The sequence below is a fragment of the Neopelma chrysocephalum genome, unplaced genomic scaffold, assembly GCF_003984885.1.
Source record: "Neopelma chrysocephalum unplaced genomic scaffold, ASM398488v2 Primary Assembly neopelma1_60, whole genome shotgun sequence".
NCBI classification, from domain to species: domain Eukaryota; kingdom Metazoa; phylum Chordata; class Aves; order Passeriformes; family Pipridae; genus Neopelma; species Neopelma chrysocephalum.
In genome coordinates, this window is record NW_020897715.1 from 17,693,520 (window position 1) to 17,716,322 (window position 22,803).

The 22,803-nt window shown below is 41.8% G+C and overlaps 1 protein-coding gene across 6 annotated transcripts in view; it reads right to left on the bottom strand.

The window, feature by feature from the left end:
* Positions 1 to 22,803, bottom strand: part of CLCN1 (chloride voltage-gated channel 1) — a 58,037-nt gene that overhangs the window by 27,467 nt on the left and 7,767 nt on the right. For 3 of the 6 annotated variants that reach the window (XM_027681381.1, XM_027681380.1, XM_027681379.1), the window contains exons 1-5: positions 8,956 to 9,351; positions 2,599 to 2,749; positions 1,962 to 2,093; positions 337 to 465; positions 100 to 233 (exon numbers count right to left, since the gene is read on the bottom strand). In XM_027681381.1, the coding sequence (XP_027537182.1) occupies positions 100 to 233; positions 337 to 465; positions 1,962 to 2,093; positions 2,599 to 2,749; positions 8,956 to 9,168 (759 nt within the window). In that variant the 5' untranslated portion in view covers positions 9,169 to 9,351. Of the gene's footprint in view, positions 1 to 99; positions 234 to 336; positions 466 to 1,961; positions 2,094 to 2,598; positions 2,750 to 8,955; positions 9,353 to 22,803 lie in introns of those variants that run through there. The other 3 variants (XM_027681382.1, XM_027681383.1, XM_027681384.1) reach the window with 3 other exon arrangements.

Below are 22,803 nucleotides of genomic sequence, written 5' to 3' on the forward strand. Positions count from 1 at the left end.
AGACTTGTGCTACAGACCCTTTAATCCTCCTCAGTCCTCCAATCTCCATTTTTTTTCCAGACTCTGATCACTATTGCACATGGAAACAGCAATATTTACCTCTTTCCCCACAGGCATGCCACTTCCAAGCCCAGCTGTAAGGCTCACAACTTTTGCCACAAAAGCTTTGAGAGTGAGATATTCCTTGAGGACCACTCCCCTCATAATGGTCTTGAGCTCTGGGATCCCAGACCCTGATAACAACAGCAGAGCAGGGAATGAACTAAACCCGCAGGCAAATGAAACAAGAAAAACAAGACAGACAGAAACAGATCTTGCCATGCCTTCTGCCCTCACCAACAGCCTGTGGAGAGACGAGGTGGCAGACAATGGCCGCAAACAGAATAAGAGCAAGTGGGTATGCAACCCACACCACATACTGCATAGGAACATTCGGGTGCAGCTCTCTGTACATCCACTTGTAGGCTGTAGACAGAAAAACAGAGAAGTTGTCAGTAACCACAGCTGCTCCAAACAGGTTGGTACATATCAAAGAATCACACACTTGCAAACGTGCCCATGCTAAATCTCCCCAAGAAATGCTACCCTAAAGTCCTCATTTTCTAAGACAAGCCTTGTTACATTTTGAGTATGAATTCCCAAATAAAGCAGGCATTCTGGAGGAATGGATAGAAGACACTATTAATGCCTGTGCCCCAGTGTGACCTAAGAAGAGATGTGTTACAAGCAGTTGTGAGGTTGAATCACTGTACAGTCTCTTTTCATTTGGCAGCCTGACTTTCTTATGTGTCCTGAAGGAGAATAAAGTGGTCCACAAATCTTTTCTTCCTAAAAACTAGTTTAAAAGCTCTGATTATGATTTGCCTTGGAGAGCAGCAGCATGAGGGGAGCTGTGCCAACAGCTATTAAAACAGCAGTAGTACCATTGCTCAGGCAGATACCATAGCATGAGCGGCTGAGAATCCAAACTGAACTGCAGCTCCTGTGCAATTGTATCTTCTCTGCCTGAGTTGGCTCCCTACGCAGTAGGAGGCTGAGACTTGGGGGAGGGAAAGAAAAAAAACCCAAAACCAAAGGACTCAGTTGCAGAAAGTAAAGGATAGGGACTCTCAGAGACTGATAGACTATAGCAGACTCCTGGTAGATGGGGAAGCTCTGGGAGGAACTTTGGCTGAAGGAATATTGGGAGCTTTGAGGAATTGCAGTGTCTGGTGGAAATCAGCAGCCAAACAGAAAGGGTTGGTGTGCATGTGCCGGTAAGGACTGGGACACTGAGAGTAAGGACAAAGGAACAGTGCAGTTAAAAGGATGTGAGCAATGTTGTGCGTGCGTGTGCACACTGAGATAAGGGGAAGGGGGCCTGAAAAATCTTGTAATGTTTATAGCGGGGAAAGGGGAAACAGACCACAGGAAAAATGCAGGGAAGGGATATAAGACAGCAAAGAGGAGATCTTTCTGAAAAGGGCCAAAGGTCAGAGCGCTATGAGACGCCAGGTAGCAGAAAACTGCAGGGCACCGTGTAAATAAAAGTTGGAAAGAATAATGATATAAAAAGTCAAAACAGTGTCAGGAGGACATCTAAGAACTCCTTCCACTTCCCATCTTCATGTGCTTAATATTCTCAGGGAGGAAGAGAAGCAGTATAATAGGAAGGACCACAGTACTACTTCCCCGTGCTCCTGTATATTCAAGGGAGCAGAAGGGGAAGGTATCGAAGATAATGGTTTTGTCTTTGGCTCATTATACACATATCCTTTGTTTATGCCCACTAACTTCCAAATTTTTCCCTGCCATCCCTTTAATGAACCTCTTCCTATTTAACCTTCAAACTTCAAACTTCCCTGACAGCAAGGGGTGAGGACGTATACTGATGTTAAAGGAGGAGGAACATTGATCACTGGGCTTTGTAAAACATATGTATCATTTACAATCTGCTTTTGCAACACCTGAACGGGACCCACCCTGTAGGCTCTTCGCACTGGCATAATCCATTCCCCAGCTCACCAACGCCATGACCAGACCCAGCAGAACCAAGAAAATCCAGTCCTCTCCAAGCTTCTTGGTAATATATTTCTGCATGCGTTTAGCACAGTCTGTGGAGGGAAGAGTGAACCATAAAAATTGAGGGAAGATAGATGAAGCATGTATCTATCTCTCCTTTGCTGAGAACTGACCACAATCAGGATTTATTTGGAAGCATCATGGGATTTGTGTTGAAGGACTGGTACCCATCCCTCTCTCACATGGTTATGCAAAAAAATGAAAGGGGAGGGTGTGTGTGTGTGTGTGTGTGTGTGTGTGAGGATACATAGGGTGGAATTTAACATCTTGTACACTAGCAGCAAAAGTCTGATACAAGGAAGTCGTTTTCCTCTTGTTACAGAGATCTGTTGTGGAAAAAAAAAATATTATTTTTTTTATTCCAGACAGATCTTGACTCTCCCTAGGATGAAAGCTCACATGAAGTTTTTTCTTCCAGTGAGATTTCTTTTCCTTCCCTCTGTGCTTCTCCCCAGTCACAACTACTTAAATTCCATCTCTCTGGCAGGCCTACCCCAATATCTGGTCATAGGGTAATGAAAGATGAATTCTCTCTACCTTGACATTTGGAATAGTGTTCTTCTTTGATCTGTACTTGACTGTCACGTTTCAGGGGTCTTCCATTGTTCTTTTGGGCCTGTTTCTTCAATAGTTTTGCTGCTTCCTTCTCTGAAATGTCAGTTATCTGGTCTGTGTATTTGCCATAAAGCTAGAGGAGCAGAAAGCAAGAGAGATCAAAAGAAAAGGTAAGGCAATGCTCCTTCACATATAGCATTAAGGATGAAAAGGCAAATCAATCTACCAACAGTCCAAGGTGCAGGCCCAAATGTACCTAAGGAGGGAGTCTGAGACAGAAACTCTCAGACCGATGCAGCTCATTTTTCTTTTTTTCTTTTTTCTTTCTAGTTCCCACTTCCCAATCTTTCCAAAACCTTTTCACCTCCTTTTTGGGAGTACAAGATATGGTCACAGAATTCTCATTGTTTTCTAACATGCCAAGAAAAAGCTGGCTGTGGTCTAAAGAGATCGAGCAGACTTTCTGGAAGTACAAAAGAAGGTCAAAAGAGCTCACATCAGGCTGCCATCCTCAGAGCTGTCTCACAGATTTCAGCAGCACTGTAAAACATCTCTGAAGGTTTTGAGATGTATTACACTATCAAACAGGCTGCAGGAATGTCCTGCATCTGTTCCTCCTGCTGCCAAGGAATGCTTAACAGGGCACACAGCCACTGATGGTGCCTGCAGAGGAAAAGAATCAGCATCAGCTCAGAAATATCACTGTGTAACTGCACTCCTGTTATTTACCCAAATCAGCATGTTAAATCCTCATGAATTTCCTAACTACTTAGTCCAGTCTTTGTCTTCAGATACTAATCTTGAAATGCCATTGGTTATATGCAATTCACAACTAGCTACACACAAGGATATATCATACATGGATATGCAGTAAACTCAGCAGTTGTGCTGTCTTGTCAACAAGATCTTAAGGGAGTTTGAAGAACCCTGACTGTGCCCCCTTGTTTGTTTACCAGATTCCCTGAAGAGCAGCTATCCTACCTCACTCTTCCAGAGTATAGGTGGGGAAGGTGTGTATTTAAGAATCTGAGAATAAGCCTCTCCTTCTCACATGTCCTTCAGTGAACCAGGTTTAGCTTTACTTCAGGTCAGGTTACCACCTGATGCACTTCCCACCTGTAAGAAGGCAACTCTTTGCTTTCTCCGTAGTACAACACCTGCTTCTCTGAGATTTTCTGAGTGGCAGGAGGAGAGTGAACAATGTTTTTATCAGCAAAGTCAAACACTTTAGCTGGAGAATGACTAGACATAGGAGAGAGATAATGCTCTACCACACACTTAGAAGACATTTCTATTTGACAGTTCCTGCCTCCTCCTTTCGAGGTAACACAAGAGATGTTCCTGTTCCCCTAAGATAAAATAGATTTAGAGACTCAAAGAAAGATTTACACTGGAAGGCACCTCCGGAAGTTTCCAGGCCAAACCTCTGCCCACAGAATGCAAACTCCAAAGCCAGATAAGCCAGATTAGGCTGCTCAAGACCATGTCCAGGCAATTCCTAGACATCTCCAAGGGTGGAATTTATCCAGTTTCTCTGAGCACCTGTTTCAGTGCTCTATCAGTTAATATTTCAATATAACAAATATGATTGAAGGTCCTAATTATTTTATTTATTTGCACATATTCCTCAAGAGACGCTTGAACCATATGCCATAGCTCCCTTTGGAAATCCTTGTGGATTTTTTTTTTCACAGAACATATCTATGCTTTATTAAATCATGCTGTTCTAAAGGTGGCTCACCTAGTGTCACTTGGACAGGTTGATCCTATCTGAACAGCTGAAGATATTCTTCTTTTCGTCACTCTATTGGAAACTACACAAATTTAATGCAATTATTAATCACATGATTACCAACACATTCTAGGTAAATTAAGCAATGCAGATCCTTTGCAGTGAGGAATGGCCATGCTCTGACCTCCATAATACAGACAGGACAGTGAAACATCAGGCTGAAGAATTTCATCTAAAATGTTGCCACATACAGAATGCAATCCTACATAGCAAACTGCTCAGGTTTTTTTCTCTCACTGTGTCTATTTCAGCCAGAAATGCTAAATACTAACAGATTTTAGACAAATGCATCTTCACATCACCTCAGCTAGTGTTTCATTGCTGTTAAATGGTCATGAGGGATGCATTTATATCAAATACAGCTTAAACCCATTTGTGAACTCAAACCCATATCAAGTATGAGATTCAAATTAGAATCTTCCATCTGCCAGATAGAACATCATGACAGTATAATAGTATTGAAAGTCCTCATATGGTATCCTAGTTCACTGCTTCTGGCTGGCTGGAAAATGGTGCACTCAGGATGTGGGAAAAAAGAAGTTAGTCTACGGGCATAAAAAAAAAAAGAAGTTTGTCCTGCCAAACAAGATAGTTTCAGCTCATTTAAAGAATGCTTCACACATGTGCTTTGCTTCTCCAGGACTCTGGCAGTATCTAAAATGGTAAGAGATTGTGGGACAGAGAAAGAATCCAGAAAGCAGAGGATTACCTTAAAGCAAAATTAGGTTAGGCAAGAACTATCTACTCCACTAGAAGGCATGTAAAACTAAAAATATAACACAGTAAGACTCCGACTGTTTCTTCTTCTGTTGCTCTCTCACCAACACAAGGAACACAGGATTTCTGAGCACCAGAAAAATTGAAGACAATTTTATAAGATCTCAGTTACTACCTAAGGGTTGAATCAGAAAAGGTACTATCACGCCTAGCTTGGCTAAATGCTGAGTGAGACCATGATAATGGTGCAAAACCAGCTGAAGGTGTAAATACCACTAAGGATTAAGGGGAGGAACATACATATAAAAAAAAATCCAGGGAGAAAGCACAACCACGGTGAAGAACATTTTCAGGGAGGAAGCATTTATTAATGCTTAACTGCAAACCAGCAGGGTTTGTCTTTCCAAAAACTGGGGAATTTTCGTTGCTTGAGTAACAGAGGAAAAGCTGCACAGAATCTCAGGGAAAAAATACACCACAATCTCAAGACTTTTCTGGGAGCTATTTTCTGAGAGCTCAGCACATATGTAAAACTGTTCTCTCACAGTCCAAAGCCTAAGCTATTTCCCATGCCGTTCAGACTGAACAATACATTTTACACAGAATACTCCAGTCCTGAAACCCCCTTTCCCCAGCACTGTCAGTGCATCCTGTTTATAAGTTGCTGCTCCTAGTCACTGAGGCAGTCCTGGACTCTACTTCTCATCCCTTTCATTCCAGCCTTGTAACCATTCTGTTATCTTCATTAGGTGATTTTTTTCTGATGGATCACAAAAGAGAAGCCATATTGGTCTCAAAGGTGAAAACTCCCAGAATTCACTGCATAAGTAAATTCAGATGTCAGTGAAAAGTCTTGACTCAACAGCTGAGATGTAGAGCCAGTGAGGCACATGCAAGCAGTGGGGGACAGCAACAAAGTAATAGTTTTTCCTGTAGAAAAGGTGGCAAAGGGGAGGGTCTATCAGCAATTCCATTACTTGAAGGGTGAGAGGGTTTGGAGAGAAACATCAGAGCAAGACTTTTCGGAGGGGCACAATGAAGGACAAAAGGGAAAAAATGCAACTTGCAAAAAAGTCCACGCAAAAGGAAAACATGTCCCCATCTACCTCCTCTTGAGGGTGGTTCAACACAGGAACAGATACTCAGAGGGATGGGGAATCTTCAGTCTTGGAGATGCTCAGAATGTGCCTGGACAAGGCCTTGAACAACCTGACCTGTCTTTGGAGTCAGTCCTGCTGTGAGTAGGAGCTTGGGCTGGAGAGCTCCAGAGGCCCTCTCACCTACCTCTCTGTGAGCCTGTTATTCTGTATTACTGCATTGCCTGATTTCGTATTGCACATCCTCCCACTACACCCATCTGCGTATTGCTGAGTGAGCTCTCTGCCAGGAACACACTTTCTATGGTCACAAATAACACAGCTTCTAAATACTTTACCAGCTGTAGCTGCTTTCTCATGCAGACAGAAAGCAATACAAAATTCTACAGTGTATGATAATGTATATTTTTATCAAGGTATATTATATCATCTATCTACTATCTGTTATCTTAATTGTCCAACATCATGTGTATATTATTATTTTTATTATTATTATTATTATTATCATCCTGCTATTGTTATTATTTTATTATCTATTAAGCACTATCTGCTTTTTTTACCATTTATTATCTGAAGGTCCAAGGCAAAAGACCAAGACTTCACTGTTCTGGGGCCTGCATAAACCCAATCAAATCACAGGTAAAACAGAAGGCAACAGCTAGCAAAAGAAAAGTGTACAACAGGATCAAAACCTCTCTCTGCCAAATGTTTTTTCACACATCAGTGGAGAAAGAAATCTTAATGATTAATCTAGATGGAAATGGATGAAAACGTGTGCAGCAGGTTGTTTTTCATGTTAATAACATGCTAATAAGTATGCATGTTTGTACAAAGTATACATGCATATTTATAATTTATCTGAATGTGGATGAATGGCTAGCAAAATACACACATGCACAGCAAGCCTGGTTTTGCCAGAATGTGTCTGCATACAAAGTTTCATACATAAACATACGTTTATGTGTACATGGTTGTTTATGTAAAGTATTTCTGGGACATATTTTTCAGTAAAACTATAAATAGAACTGTCTTTTTTTTCGGTTGCAAATTCTGTTCACAAATGCATGCTTGCTTGGGGACATATCTGCCTGAAGATATCCTTGGGAATGGATTTGATGGCCTTCTTGTTGGTGCTTGAGGTTGTCTATCTACATGCACTGACCATCATGCCTCTGGAGCCGAGCACAGAGACATTCTGGTGCCAGGCAGCAAGAGCACAGCGGTGGGTTGTATCTCCTTACTGTGTCATCTGTGTCTGCTGGTGAGTATGGTTTTAGATGTGTGGGACTGGCGTATCTGGTGGATATGTGTGAACTGGAATGTTCCTGGGATGCGCTTAACTGGAGAAGCAGTTTACATCCCGCAGCTCCCTCCCATACCCCAGCTCACTGTCTGTTCATGGTGTGGTGCACACACCAAGGTGCATTTCATTTGCCCATCTCAGCTCTCCAGCCCCACGTGCTTCCCTACTTGCACCCCATGGGGCAGGCACAACCCCCAGTGGAGCTCAGTTCCAGGTGGGCACATGTACCTCTCCATCCTGTCCCACCCCCCCCCATGCTCCAGTCAGACCTTTTCCAGAGGCCTTGCCAGTGGCACTGCTGATTCCAAACCAGCTGGGGGGTGGTTTTGGAAGACTTTAGTGTAGGACACATGCAAATTCTCTGATGTTTTAGTTTCAGAAGAGAAATTTCTGAATATGGCCAGATAACCAATTATCTTATCTTTTGTGATGTGACACATAACCATCCTCCTTGGGATGCTTATCTACTGGAAGAGATTTTCTTGGTGCCAAATGTGGCTTTTTTTTCTATCACTACATCACAAATGTCTTCCCCCACCAATTATTCACCATCCATGTAAGGGGATTTGTATTCATGTAAGGAGAAACACCCACTCTATGAATTCCACATTCACAGACTCTCTCCCTCATCATTTAATTGGATCCTTCATTGCACCAAAGCCCTTTTACGTCAGATTGATTTGAGCAGAGTGGTAGGAAATTAGATACCAGAGCTCTGCTGTAAAACCTCCCTTTGCATGAGGCTGTCCCAAAAGTAGAGGTAAAGGAGATACAGAGAGTTGTGGAACAAGAAGCCATAACCAGAGTACATCTCTGTCCCAGATATTTTTCTGAACCACTGCTTTTATGAACTACAACAAGAGCCAGGTCAAGTGTAAGGGTTAGAAAATCCCTCATTTACAGCTCCCCTAAGAATTACCAAAACTATCAATATACCTGTATGGGTCTATGACCGTGAAGTTCTTTTTGGTCAGAGAAAAGTCACAAGAGAGCTTTACTTCATGTATACAGCTGTGCAGATAGATACCCATCCATCTACATCAGTGTTCTCTTTGATTTTATTCACTCTTCTGCTCTACTTAATATCACTATGCAGATGAAGGCAGCTGCAGCTTCTCTTTGTAGTTACAAATACATTAATGCTCTGGTTGATTTTTCCCCATCCCAGCTTGTCCATTCCAACTCTCATTGAATCTATGGCAGGTAAAAATGACCTCTGACTTGAAATACTGATAAGGACTCCTGGCTTTAAGTACAACCGTGAATGCCAATGCCTGACCTGGGACTCAACAAACAAAAAGGGGAGAATTGGTAGAACTGGGAATGGACAGTGATGTGTGCTCTACCAGCACTGTTCTGGGAGCCCCAAGAGCCTATGTGATCTCAGGGAGACCTGTGCTGCCACAAACATCCCAGTTGTCCAGCCCTACCTGTGGGTAGCTGAGGGAGTTCTCCAGGTAGCGCGGGTCGTCCCCTGTCCCCCCGGCCTCGTGTCCTGCCTCCAGGGGTATCCCATAACGGGTGCATTTCTCAAAGCAGACATAGTCGTATTGCGGTGTGCCCCCCCACAAAGCTGGCTTCGATTCGGGTTCCTGCGTCATGGTCTCTGAGCTCTCCATGCCTCTACTCTTCCTCACGCTCATCCTTAACGGAGCTGCTGCTCTGGGCCTTACCTAGAACCACCTCGTGTTCTGGCAGAGAGCAAGGCCTCCGCATTTTCTGCTGCTCCTTCCTTCTTTTTTCTCTCCTCAGACCACTCTGACTTGTCCCGTTCTTGCACTCTCTTTCTCTCTGCACCCCCCACCCTCCTCCTCCTTGTGCCTCTCTCACTTTCTTCCCTTCCTGCACAAAGGCAGTGATGACAGGGTTCAACTATATTTATAGCAACCTTCATCTGCCACATGATTCCTCAGTACTGTGCCTGATCTCAGCAGAAGGCAATAACTCTGTTGGGATTGAATATCAGGTGTGAGCAAGAGGGGAACTCCTGAAGGAGAGGAAAGGGGAAAGGAGGTGGTATGACAGACAGAGCTATAAGTACAGACACAGAAAGCAGGCAGGAGGAAGCAGAAAATATTATCCAGGATATGAGCTCTTTCACAGCCTCCCATCCTGAGCAAGCCGTGTTTGCAATGACTACAAAAGTCAATGGGTTTCCTCATTCTCTCCCCAGATACCAGGTGTCCAAAAGACTGAGCGACAATCATAAAGATGCCAGCAACTATGGTGAGATGGAACGAGATAGTTGTCCACTTAGTGTCCCAAGAAAATTTTACCTAAGTCCAAGGCCCACAAGAGAAGGAGCAATCCCTAATGAAGAAGTCAGGCATCCCTGTAAACTGCTGAATATTACAGTCTAATCTCAGCCTTCCCACATGCCCTTATGGGGAACACTTTACACTTTGAAGAATGTCACCAAACTGCTCTGTGGGTACTCAATTATAGGTGTATGCAGAAATTTATTCTTCTTAATGCTCACTTTTCACACACTAGAGAATTGAACAGCTTTTTTTCTCCAATCTGCCAGCTGTTTCTCAGGCAGGGAAAAAAGCAACAAGCTCAGCCAACATCAGTGAGCTACCAGACAGTGCTAGGAATGAGAAGCGTGTTACAGCAACATGGCCTAGAGGCATCTACCAGTACTGCCAGTGTGCTGCCTGTATCCATTCTGATGGCTATTAATTAAGGAAGAATAGTGAGTTCAAGATCCTAAAAACTGTGTACAAAAAAAAAAAGACTTCTCATACTACAGGATAAGAGATTTGCAGGCAGGATGGGGTTGAAAGACAGGCAAAATGTCCTTCTTTTGGGTCCGAACAGTGGTCCCATTATTTCATTTTGCAGATCCCTGTAAAATATTTCTTCTTTTACTTTTTCTTAATCTGCATGGTCCTTGAGAGTGAATTAGAAAGCAAGTCTCCAAGAAGAAGACACACCTAATTTCCTCCGTAAGCCACCTTTTCTACTCCTCCAGTGTTTCTGCTAAGATATCCATATCGATGTTCATTAGCAGTAATATCCATGTGGATATTGTTAGTCTCTACAACCCACGACTGGTGGTGGGCCAGGCAAACACTGAATATTTACAAAAGCAATACCAGTGCTGCCTCAAAACCTAGAGACTTACCTGTTTCATTCCCACCAGCACTCATTTTACCGTCAACAAGCAAGGAGGAAGACTACCTATCAACCAGTAGGACAAAACTTGTAATGAGTCACCTTAAAGAAGAGTTTCTAAGTGACTATGTCTAGGAAATCAGAGAAAAACATTTGGATACCCTCATAGATTACCATCTATAAAAGCATTAATTGCTCCCAACACACTGATATGCTTTTGGAAGACTGATGTTACTACGGCATAGCATATACTATATAGTGTATAAAACATAAAAAACTCTGTAGAATATAAGTGCACATCATATATAGGAAGCCTAAACACCAACCACAATAAGGCTCAGCAAACACCAAAGCTGTAATACAGCGCCAGATCTTTAGTTACTATCACATGTACCAGAGGGGAACACTCATCACAGCCACTGGAAAAAACTACTGAGAACCTTTACCCAAAAGTTCACTCTTCTAGCTCATGTTTTTCAAGAGGCCCAAGAATAGCACATTAAAAATTGCTACAGTATGAAAATGAACCCCACACTGCCAGCTAATCAAACTCTACTCTCTCTCTTGCATGATATTGTTGTGAAATTTCCATGGGAAATAATCATATAATAATAGCCTAAAATAGGATGATCCTACCCTGAAAGGCTTTTTCCAAGAATTGTCCCTCTCAGCCTCTCAGCACCAGTGTCACTCACCTTATCAATAAAAGCATGAAGGATCCCAATGCCAACATTCACCAAATGACTCTAGATGCCACTTGAACCTCTACTATACACATGAAGAAGGCAACCTACAAAAACCCTGACCCCTCACTCTTGCTTTCCACAACGTAATACATCTCATCCAGTGCATGGAGTGGTAGAGTGATAATTGAACAATCACTGTGCTGTGGTGGTACCTATGTACACTCTAAAGACCTAGCTCCAAGGACATCTGCAGCTAAGGACTCAGGATTTATCTGATTACCGGTGGGACAGCACTTCTCATCAAAAAATATCTCTACCCCTGGCCTCCATACCAAGATACTGTTTACCAAGAAAAAGACTGAGAACCAATCTAATGAAATGTATAGTTCCAGCTGTACTCGTTGTCTTGCCTGTGTTTTCAGATCCGCAGAGTCCCATAAGTACAGAATATAGAGCACACTCCAAAAAAAGTCTGCCTTTCTGCATTGCTGCTGCCCAGCAACTGCTGTCAAATCTCCCCTATCACTTTTACAGTAATTTCTTGTCACAGTTCTTCTTCCTGTATTTTCTTTATTGTTCATTTGTCCTGCTTTCTACTACCCAGGGCTTGCTCTGCCCTTATACCAGGACTCAGCAGTGTAGTGCTGCTGCTGCTTAAGAGGTTGCCAGCAGACTCAGGAAACTAGCACAGACATAAAAAAAGAGGAAGATTTAATAACCATCTTGCACTAGCCACAAACACAGATGATCTGTATGCATGGCTTGACTCTTCAGGTGCACCTAAGCTTCTTGAAAAGGCTCACAAAAGTTTCTGGACTGCTCATGGCATGCAAGAGGAAAGGGATACAACTTGCTCATACACCTTTTTTTTCTTTGCATATTACAGGCCCTAGTGGGACTGCAAAGTGTGTTTCTGAGTGTACTTCCTTCAAGCAGGGCATCTTTGTGACAGATGAAACTACAGCTATAGTCCAAATTAGGGTATTAAGTGATGAAAAAGGAAGGAACAGAAGTTGGAAGAACTCTCACCCAAGATGGGTCTCTTCTCCAGTCAGCCATCTATTTTTCTCCCTCCTCTTCCCAGTTTTCTCTCAGGTCTCCTTTTCTCTGCCTTTATTTCTCCTGAGTGCTTTTCAAGATGCAGAAATATAATTCCCTTATGTATGTATATAATGGCCTTCCCATTCTACTGCCTTTATAGTGAAAGCTCTGATAGGGTGAGGGTTCAGATAACTGAAGACTTGCACTTCTCTTATGGAGATTTATCACCTGAAATCCCAGTACTATTAATCTACAGTGACAATCTTAATGTTCCCTGTGCCCTGCCCACACAACTATCAGATGTCATTCTAACTTCTGAGACTTCTGTTTATGCTAGAGCTTTTTTTGGTTTGTTGTGTAGCAGATTCATCCTAAAAGATCTAGACCACTTCATGACCTCACTGTATACAAATATTATGGCCCACCACCAGGCTGCAGCCTCCTCTGGAACGAGAAACATCATGTTTGTTTTTCAGCTGCCATCAATACTTCCTACATAGACATTATAGCAGCTGGTAGTGCAAGCCCTCTACCACCCCAGACTGACAGAAGTTGAATTTTCTGAGGCAGAGTTATTGTTACTCAGAACCCTGCATGCAGAATAGAAAAACAGTCATTTAAGAACAAAGAAAAAATAGCATTCTGTGCTTAAGAAAGCTCAGTCTAAGAGGTCTCCAAGGCTGTGAATGAGATAACGTAAAAGATAGATATGAGACAAAAGAAACTGTAAATGTGAAAAAGGGAGTTTTAAAGGAGGAAGAGGAGAAAGGTAACAAAAAGAGGACTACTTAACAGCAACAGAGGGTCTAAGAGATAAACACAGAGGTAAAAAGAGACAAAGCACAGAAGGGTATGAGACAATGAGATGCTGGACAGGAAGAAGATACAACAAGCATATTTTGCCTCAAGCAATAGATTGAGATAGAGCAGAAAAAGATGGAAAAGGCAGAAAAAAGATTTCAGTATGTGTCAGATAAGGCAATGGCTTCTAAATGAGAACAAAGTGCTTGACTAGGACATTTTATTAGAAGAATACCCATGGTGGCTTCAAAGAGCTACAGGAGGCAATTAGAGCTTTGGCAGAGAATGAATGCTGTGAAAAGGGTTAGGAAGAGGGAGGGAGACTGGAAGAAAAGACAGCTTTTAAAGTTAAAGAAAGAAATAGATCACGGACTGAGGCTTGAACAGTAGCAAAAGACAAAAATTTAAGCTGTGCAGGGGCACATAGTAAGCCAGGCTGAATATGGAGACACAATGACGGAGAACTCTCAGAGGACACTTGAAAGAAGGGTTGAATTCACAGTAAAAAGTAAAAAGACCAGAAAGTTCAAGAGCTTTCATCATGGAGAAATAACAAGATAATATGATGATATTCAAGTGGACATGTACTGACTAATACTAGACTGAATAGAGGAGAATTGACAGAAATAGGGCAGATTTTGAGAATCGTTAGCTTTTGATAATTCAAGTAGAGAGAGGCAGAATGGGGAAAAAATCTCACAATTGAAAGCTGGTAAATACTTACAGGAACACAAGGACATGAAGGAGCCACTGAAGTACATGTTGAAATAGATGAATTTGGAAGGAAACTTGAATAGATCATGATAGGGCATGATGACACTGTGGTATGACATGATATGACAGTATGATATACCATGACTCGACAAAAAATAAATGAACTTTAAAGTTATGTCTCAGTTCCAGAAACAACCCAACTGTGACAGTCTGCACAGAGCACCATATCTATGTTGATGCTGGCACTTAAGGTAAATTACTTGTTAACTTGAGATTGTCTTGTCCTACATCACAATGTGGTCACAGGTTGGAACTGAGAGCAAAAATAACAAGCAGAGAGAACTTAAACAAACCCAGCAACAAGAGCAAGATACAGAAAATCAGATGAAAGAGAAGACAGCAAAATTAGGTTTTATAAATGGATCCCAGCTCATTCAAAGCTTTAAAGTGGATCTGACTGTCCTGGTGAGATCTCTGGTAAAGACCATTAGGCTTCAAAACTCAAAACAGAACAGCCTTTAGTGAAATAAAAATAAGATAATTTGATTGTTTTAAACAGAGAAAACTTCAAGCATGCAAGTCGGGAAGCACAGAAATAAATACATAGCTTATACACAACTCTCCCCCACCCACTGTGACCTTGGTTGCAATTAAGCTGACGACCTTCTGAGCTGCTAAAATTTTGTGCTTACAGTCTATTGCCTAGGAGATTGTTTCCATACCTCCACAGCTTGGATGGCTCCTCCCCTACAGCTGCCCCTCTTCTTAAATTGCAGTCCTCAATTCTGTCAGTGATTTCCTACCCTACAGCATCCTGTAGCTTCTATTAAATAATTTCTTCTTTCCATATGCTCAAAGACTTTCCAAATGAAGAGGTGTCTTACTGGTGGGGTAGAGAATTGATTGTCTTGTCTTAGAATAAACCAAGAACAAATCAAATAGGCACAGTGTGCATACAAGTACCAAAAAGTTAAAGAAAAAAGTAATAGTGGACTGCTGAGAAGCAGAAAACTTTTTATAACTGGACCCTGCATCCAAAAGCAGCTAAAGTCAGTGAGAACTAGCAAACATTTAACTGTTTGAAGTGGATTCAGTGGATTTCTAATTTTCTAGGATAATAATTTTGCATGACAAACATTCTCTGATGTAATTTGCTTGAAGACAGTTTTAGCAGAAAGGACCAAAGAACATCTAGGAAATACAGATTTATTAGGGATGCTTCTAAGCTAGTGAATTTCTTTTTATTTCAGCACAGATAATCTACAGCTTGTGCCTTTCTTCCCCTTCTCTCTACAGATTGCCTGTTGCATAGGTAAAATTAATAATTGCACATTAGTTCTGTCAATCATGCTATTACACAGCAGCATGACTGACGTCGTGAGGGTGGAAAGAAAGTGCAGTGATGAGCTGCATAGAGATGGGTTGCCACAGGCTGTGCCAGGGCTCCTGGTTTTGAGTCAGATTTGGCTAATTTCAAGTGAAGAACGCTGTCTCTTATGTAAGCCATGGTCAACTAGGAAAATGTGTGGTTAAAGCTGAAAGGTTTAGGAAGAGGACTGGCTTGTGAAGTAAAATTATTTGGACTGAGTTGAAACGGGAAAGTTTCAAGGACATGTTTGTGGTGTGCTTGAGCTGGGGTTGGTCAAGAAGAAGAGACCATAAGTATGGACAGAGTATCTCCAGAAGGCCATAGCTAGAATTAGAGATATGCAAGAAAAGAAATAATGTATTTAATTTTCTTGATATATGTTCAACTTCCAAAGTCTCGAAAAGTAATTTCTTTGAAGCCCTATAATCTATAGATCTCTCCTAAAGAGTGATCACATTACATAATTTAGGGGCACATTACATAATAAGGAGCAGACTGGTTGAAAAGGACAGTCTTAATTTTTGATGTACTGGAACTAGTGATCAGGAAGCTTGATGTAAGAAAAAAAATTAATTTTTCGGCCAGCTCAGCTCTCCATTCCAGGTGATGAACGGCTATGTGAATATTAGTAAAGAAGTGGTCAGGAACACACCTAGAAATGAAGAAAGGGACTGTCTTTTCTGATTGCAGCAGAGACATAATCAACCATAACCCTTTTATTAGTAGCATGTGAGTCTTGCTTACATTTCAGACTTCCATCATGATTAGAGCAAGTGCTGTGAACTACTTACAAGAATTCCATGGTTGCCAAGTACTGGTTGTTGCCTGTATGAGTTTATCCTGTCCTGTCTCAGATAACCGAGATAAATGGTGTCAATATAAAAGTTGTGGCACAGATGTATTATCATTACCATTCAAGATTTTTTATATGCCTTATTTACTATGTTATACTAGTAAATCTTGTACAGTTTTGACTAAGCTTCCTGTTTTCCTTCTCCTTCCTCCATCTAAATGCAAATACCCATACAAAAGCACCTAACCATCCAGCACAGCTGGGGTCTTGCCTGTTTCCCATAAAACAATCCCTGGTGGTAATATGAGATAAAGACTAAGGTAAACAGAGGGAAGATAGTGTTTCTTTTGGCAGCCTGAATAATAAATCCATCACAAATGAGGGCAAAGCAATTCCCCTGCAGCAATAACCTTTCCTGTTATCACTGGCTGCTGATACAGGGATGATAGTGAGAGTCAGTTGACATTCACTGGACTCTCTCCCTCTTTTATCAGTCCCTTGCTTTGACTTGTAGGAAGGCGTTGGGGGAAGGGAAGAAGAACTGCATCAAGCAAGTGTATCCAGGTTGAAGTACTGGGCCACTCTTGGTATGAGGGCTGCAGAAAGTCTTTTCTTTGTGGAACTTATTAAACTAAAGCTGCTGCATACTTACCAGCAAGAGCCTATTTTGACTGGCACCAGGGAAAAAAGTGCAAGAAGTACTCCAGGGCCATGAGGCAAAAACAATCTCCAAATGTCAAAGAGAGAGGCAGCCTAGTATTTCCAGTTGATGACAAGATAAGTCAGCAGAAGAAAGTGCAGAAAGTTGCCCATAAATGGCATTGTGTCCCAGAACTGGCATTTAATGTCCATGCCATCTAAAAATATAAAATATTTTTATTTATTATAAATAAAGCTGGAACAGGAACCCAGGAAGTGGATGTAGATCAACATATGAAGCTGTTGAATGAAATCAGGAATGGTGGAGAGATAATGAGCCAACACAGAAGAAGATGCAGAGGATAAACAGTGGAAACTATTCTAACTTTCATTCAAGTTGAGAACAGAAATTAGTTCTAGGAGCTGCTAAACTCAGACTGTTTATGAGAAATTACAGATTTTTGGATGCCATGTTTGTTTGTGTAACAGCATTACTCACAGTCCTGCTCATGCATTATTAGGTGTTCAGAGTCAGCAATAGTCCCTAAGAATGTTCATGGTATCTTGTTCAAACACTGCCCTTGGTCTGGGGTGTATATCAATTTTTGCCCATCTGTATCACAGACAGATTCTATTCCACAAATAGCGTTATGTCTATAGGATATTTTGATATGGATAAGTCAGTAAACAAAATAAAAGCAGAGATGGTCCTTGTGAAATTTTTCAAATCCCATTCCCTCTGCTGGTTGTTCTTGCATCAGGGAGAGCATTGTTGCTCTCTGACAGGTGCACTGACTGGCCTGGGGACCTTTACTTTGCAGGAGGAGGACAAATATCTCAGACCACAGGTTTTGTGCACCACAGGGACCATGGGCTCACACAAGTCTGCAGGCTCCTCAGACACATTGTGCTGAAGCATAAGCTGTGCCACCTGCTGAAGACTCATTGCTCTGGGAAGAAGATGCAGCTGACCCTTGCCGTGGCCGATTACAACTTCATCTTTATCAGTGTTCAAAGAGGGAAGGCAATCCAGAGGGTGTTGCTATGGTGCTTCCCTGTACCATGAGGACCACAGCTCTGGCTACAGAACTGGCTGGTATACAGCACTGCTGGTACCAGTGGCATCACCAACTGCTGGCCACCAGGTTCCTTTCTCCCATTCTCTCTCCCTCCAAATGAAACTGCTCAAAATGCCGTCATTAAACCCCATGGAATGGGGTTAAGGTCTCTATAGGTACATGGTATTCTCTTGGCTTTGGACAGGAGGGTTCCCCACTGTCTTCCTGCAGGACATCTTCACCAATCTAAGTGTACTTTGTGGCAGGACCAGTTGGACAGACATGTCTGTCTATACAATTTCATACTGAGTTTTGCCACACTCATAATTATAATCCTGTCCTGTCTTGACCTATAGTCTTGTACACTGAGGAACATGATCGTTGCACTAAATCAGCTGCTGCACATTCAGATCTGCTTAGAAGTGTTTTAACGTCTTTAATATCTGTGTTCTGATACCAGGTCTGCAATGTCATTTTTATCAAGACGCCTTCTACAGCAGTCCTCAGTCCACAGAAGTGTTTGGAGCCAGCTGTGAATTTTTATTCTGCCATGCTGACAGAACTGCACTGGAAACAAGAGGCAGATATCATCAAGAAGGCAGGAGGTCAGCACTCCCTAAAGGACTCCTGGTACACTCTCCAACCAGATAATAATGCTTCTTTCACTTATATCCATGTGGAACGAATCAGTCTGAGCTGCTCCTGACTAGACAGAACCTGCATCTTGCACAAAAACACCTCATGGACAGCCTCTGGTACCTAACTGTTGTCCTTCCCAGATGACCATCCACTCTCTGTAAGGGCTGTTGTCACTTCTTGCTGGCCTGATGGTCATTTTAGTACGGGCATTGTAGGACCTATGGAAAGACAGGTCCAAAGGCTTTGGAAAATGGCGTGTACCTGATCATCTTGCCATACCTACACATAGTGATGGCTGCCAGCAGAAGGATATGGCAAACATGCAGTTGTATCAAGAGGTTTTGGAGCTGGACGGGTATTTGCCTTGTGATCCATCATTTTACAGTGAATGTTGGCAGAAGTAGAATAAAGTGTAGGATTTGGAAGTTTGATTGTCCTGATATGTTGTTTTTTTTCTTGTCATTGCTGCAGCTCCTCTGGGAAACAGATCATATCATACATTTCCTCTACACCTTGAAGAAAAAGAGGGTTCTAGGAAGCATATCACCTGCATTCTGGCAGAGGGCAGCACTAATTTTAAGAATCTGAATATTTAGAAGGTTATCAGCACACTTTGGACTGAAGATTTAGGAGAGAATCATGCGTGCAAAAGCATTTTTTTCTTCAGGCTGTTTCTATGAAGGATAGCAAAGTTACAATAATTCTGTATCCTCAGGTGCAGGGCAGATCAGAGTCTGTGAACAAACAAATTAGACATAGAAAGCAAATATGGTTCAATGCAAATGAAGTACCAAAACAGGAACCAAAGCAGGTACACCTGTTTCTGCAGACTGATTCCTGCAGCTGGTCTGTCCCTCCGTACAAGGTCATTCTTCACAACAGTCTGTAGCAAGAAGCTGCATTACCAAACAATTTTCTTGTCCTTTCGAGATGTTTTGAACAATCATGTGACTGAGAGGTGACCAAGATGAGTTGATGGAAAACCAGTCGTTTTGATGGTTTGGATTTCTCTTCAATCAATGGCCTGAGCTAATTTAACATTACAGTCATGGACATTAGACTAATCAGGACAGGGGCAATAGAAAAGCAAATCCAAAAACAGAGGAAAGAAAATAAGTCTGTCCCTTTTCACAGATACCTGACATCAGATCATATCACATTATATTATATTGTAAGACTTCGCCCTGGGAAGCATAGAGTCAGCTGGTACACTGTTATAGAATCAGCTATGTCAGTCCTCCACATTCAGTAGCAAAATGCCATCAGCTGATGATTGTTCATTCTCTTTAGACAAGATCCATTTACTACAAACCCAAGCACACTGAGCTGGGAAAGGGGGAAGAAGGAGGTAAAAGCCTACACATAGAAAAAAGGGTTATGTTGGAAATGGAAACCACTAGAGGTTCTGAAAGAGTCAAAAATCTTTGTGGAATGATTTAGAAAGGGTATGCTGGAATATCTAACATTACACTATTTGCTATGTAGCATTCGAGCAGTTTCCTACAGTGAAGGAACAATAAAAGTAGAGAATAAGGATGACATTGGGCAGCTCAGGGCTATAGCTGAATGGGGAGTGAAAGGTACCATGGGGAAGGACTACTTGCAGATATTCTGCCTGTTTCTGGGCCCTTGTGGTGAGGAACTTTTACGGTAGATGAGTTGGAGGGGGGAACCTTCAGGCCTGGCTTCAGTCCATTACCTGGAAGGTGTATGCCCTTCCACCCTGCCCCCCACCCACGTGGTGCTGTGACCCTGCAAAGGAGCACTCACCAGACCACCAGGGAGAGACGGACGAAAGAGGAAGTTTATTGTGGGGTAGGGGTTTATAAAGCTCTTGGGACAGTCAAAGGGGACCAATCACAGTTGAGGGGTCTTACAAAAAAACAATCAGGTAGGGAGTTAACAGCCAAATAAGGAAGGGGTTAACAAAAGACCATGAAAACACCTTAGGACATCTTCCCAGGGCACTCCTGCCTAAGAGATAAGGAGTCTTTACAGAGGGTGTTGGGAAGAAGGAGCAGTGACTCTGCAAAAAGCCATCTTAACACGTGTTTAAACAACATTAAAAACTTCTGATTCACCAGTCCATCTTTGGCAGGACTTTTTCCATAAATCCATTGCTACAAGGGGCTACAAGCAGGATGGAACAAGACACTCTACCTGAGCTATGCACAGAAAAGGCTGCCTGTCACACGGTACACTGGCCTAATCAAAAGCCAATAATATATCAGACGTTGACCTTCATAGTCTCCCTTGTTCCACATCTCCAGACAAAGTGTTGAGTCTGGTCTTTTATCTTTTGGTATAAGGCAGCTAAAGAAAAAAAAGATAACTTTTCTGCAGTCATGGCATAAGAGTAATTTTTGACTGTTTTTGAAATATAGCTCAGTTAAAGAAGAGAGAACACACAGTAATTCAAGATTTTTCAGTGCGGCCTGAACCTTCACAGCTGTCCCAAAACTGTGAGCACCATAAAGAAAGGACAGTCACATTCCTTTCCTTGCACTAGCTTTGATATTTCTGCTCTGAGCATTGTGAAAGGTAAACTGACAAAAAAATATTCATATCCTCATGCAGTTAACTGCTCAGTTGTGCTCTGAGTGAGTTCACCACAGGTCAGAGGAGCAGCATGTAAGTACCAGGCTATTCATGCGGCTGTGTCAATATATCATGTCAACTACAAAGTACATGCTCATGTGCAGCACTAAAACATATGTTTAGGGAAGAGAACTTTGCTTAGCCTGTGCTTCATCTTCCCAAGAGAAAGATTTCTATGTACCTCTGGAATAAAGTTCCTACCCCACGCTGGCTGTTTCTTCTGTCACTACTCTGTGGCACAGCTGGGATAAATTTAATGCTGCATTTGCCATTACTTGGAAAAGCTTAGGTGAACCTGCAGCTCTTTTGCCCTATGAGCCTGAAGCATTATGGACTTCAAACTAATGGAAATAAGGTTTCCAACATGCCCTATTTCTATATGGAAATGGAACTAAAAGCAGCCTACCCTCAGTGCCATGTCCTCTATCTCTGATAATAAACTTGTTGCCAAGCAGCATTAATATCAACTACCTCTCTGGTCTGGATAAGGGCTAACATAGTGTTGTTAAGGAATTCAGAAGAGTAAAAATGACTGAAGAATTTTGTACAAAGACTTTAACAGGATGATTGAGCAATAAAATCACAGAAGTCAAAATAAATCTAAAGTGATTGCTGTGAGGAGGAACAGACATTCTAGCTTTGCATACACCAGAATCCTCCAACTATTGCTATTTAAGCTTTTACTGTTTAAGAATAAGGTTACACAGAATGGTCATGATAATGATTCCCTCAGCATTTATTTAGAATTACAGGTTAAGAAGTAGGAAAATAAGACTGAACTAAATGCAATGTGCAACTACATCTGAGTAATGTTTGCCTTTCTGTTTCCCCCAGTTTAAAAAAGAATATAATAGAATTGGAAGAAGTTTCAGAGGATGGCCAAAATTATGGAATAGCTGCTGTATGAAGAAGAGTTAAGTAGACTTGAACCTCCCAGGCTGAAAAGGGCAAGGAGATCTGGACATGAATAAAATGATGAGTGATATGAAGAAAGTGAACTGAGAAGATTTATTTTGCTGTAGCTCAGGAGGTAGGGTCAGTTCAGAAGAACAACAACAAAAAAGTTGATAAAAAATATTCATCTTGTTCTACTGAAGTCAGAATTTCTTGGAATTTAGATGCAGGCAAAGAGTTTTAATTTGCTTCTCCATCATCATCATGGCTAGGCTTCGCGAACGAAGATTTGGGAAGGGCTCTACCCATTTTTCATGCAAGCGCGTTGGTGGCTAAAAAGGCCAATACGAGAAAGGCAAGTCCGGTTGCAAAAGACACAGCAGAAAGACTCCTTAGATGGTATATTCTGCAAGGTTCGATTCTTTCTGCGTTGTCTTTTCTCCTCAAGAGTGATCCTGCGTGCTTTCTCAAAAGCATCAGCAGCGTTATAAATGGTCTGTCTCCAGGCCTCCCGATTAGAGGCCAGAGTGGACCAGTTATGGTGATCAATATGCCCGAGGCTGAGTTGTTGCTTCAGGGAGTCCTTGTATCTTTTCTCCATAATAGAAGTAAATGACAGGTTTGTGTGAATCACTTAACAATAAGGGTAGATAAGAGAGTTCATTACAGATGAAGAATTAAAAATACATTCTGCATCATATTTAGAAGACAATAATCTTGTAGACCAGTAGCTAACTTGCACTGCTGTTCCTCTGAGTACTTTAGTTAATTACAGAATCATAGAATATTTGAGCTTTGGATGGGACACATGCTGTCTTGTCCAATACCATGCTTAAGCACTGTCAACAGAAGCAGGCTGCCTAGGCTATGTCCAGACAGCTTTTGAATGTCTCCAAGGATGCAAATTCTATAACCTCTCCAGGTAACCT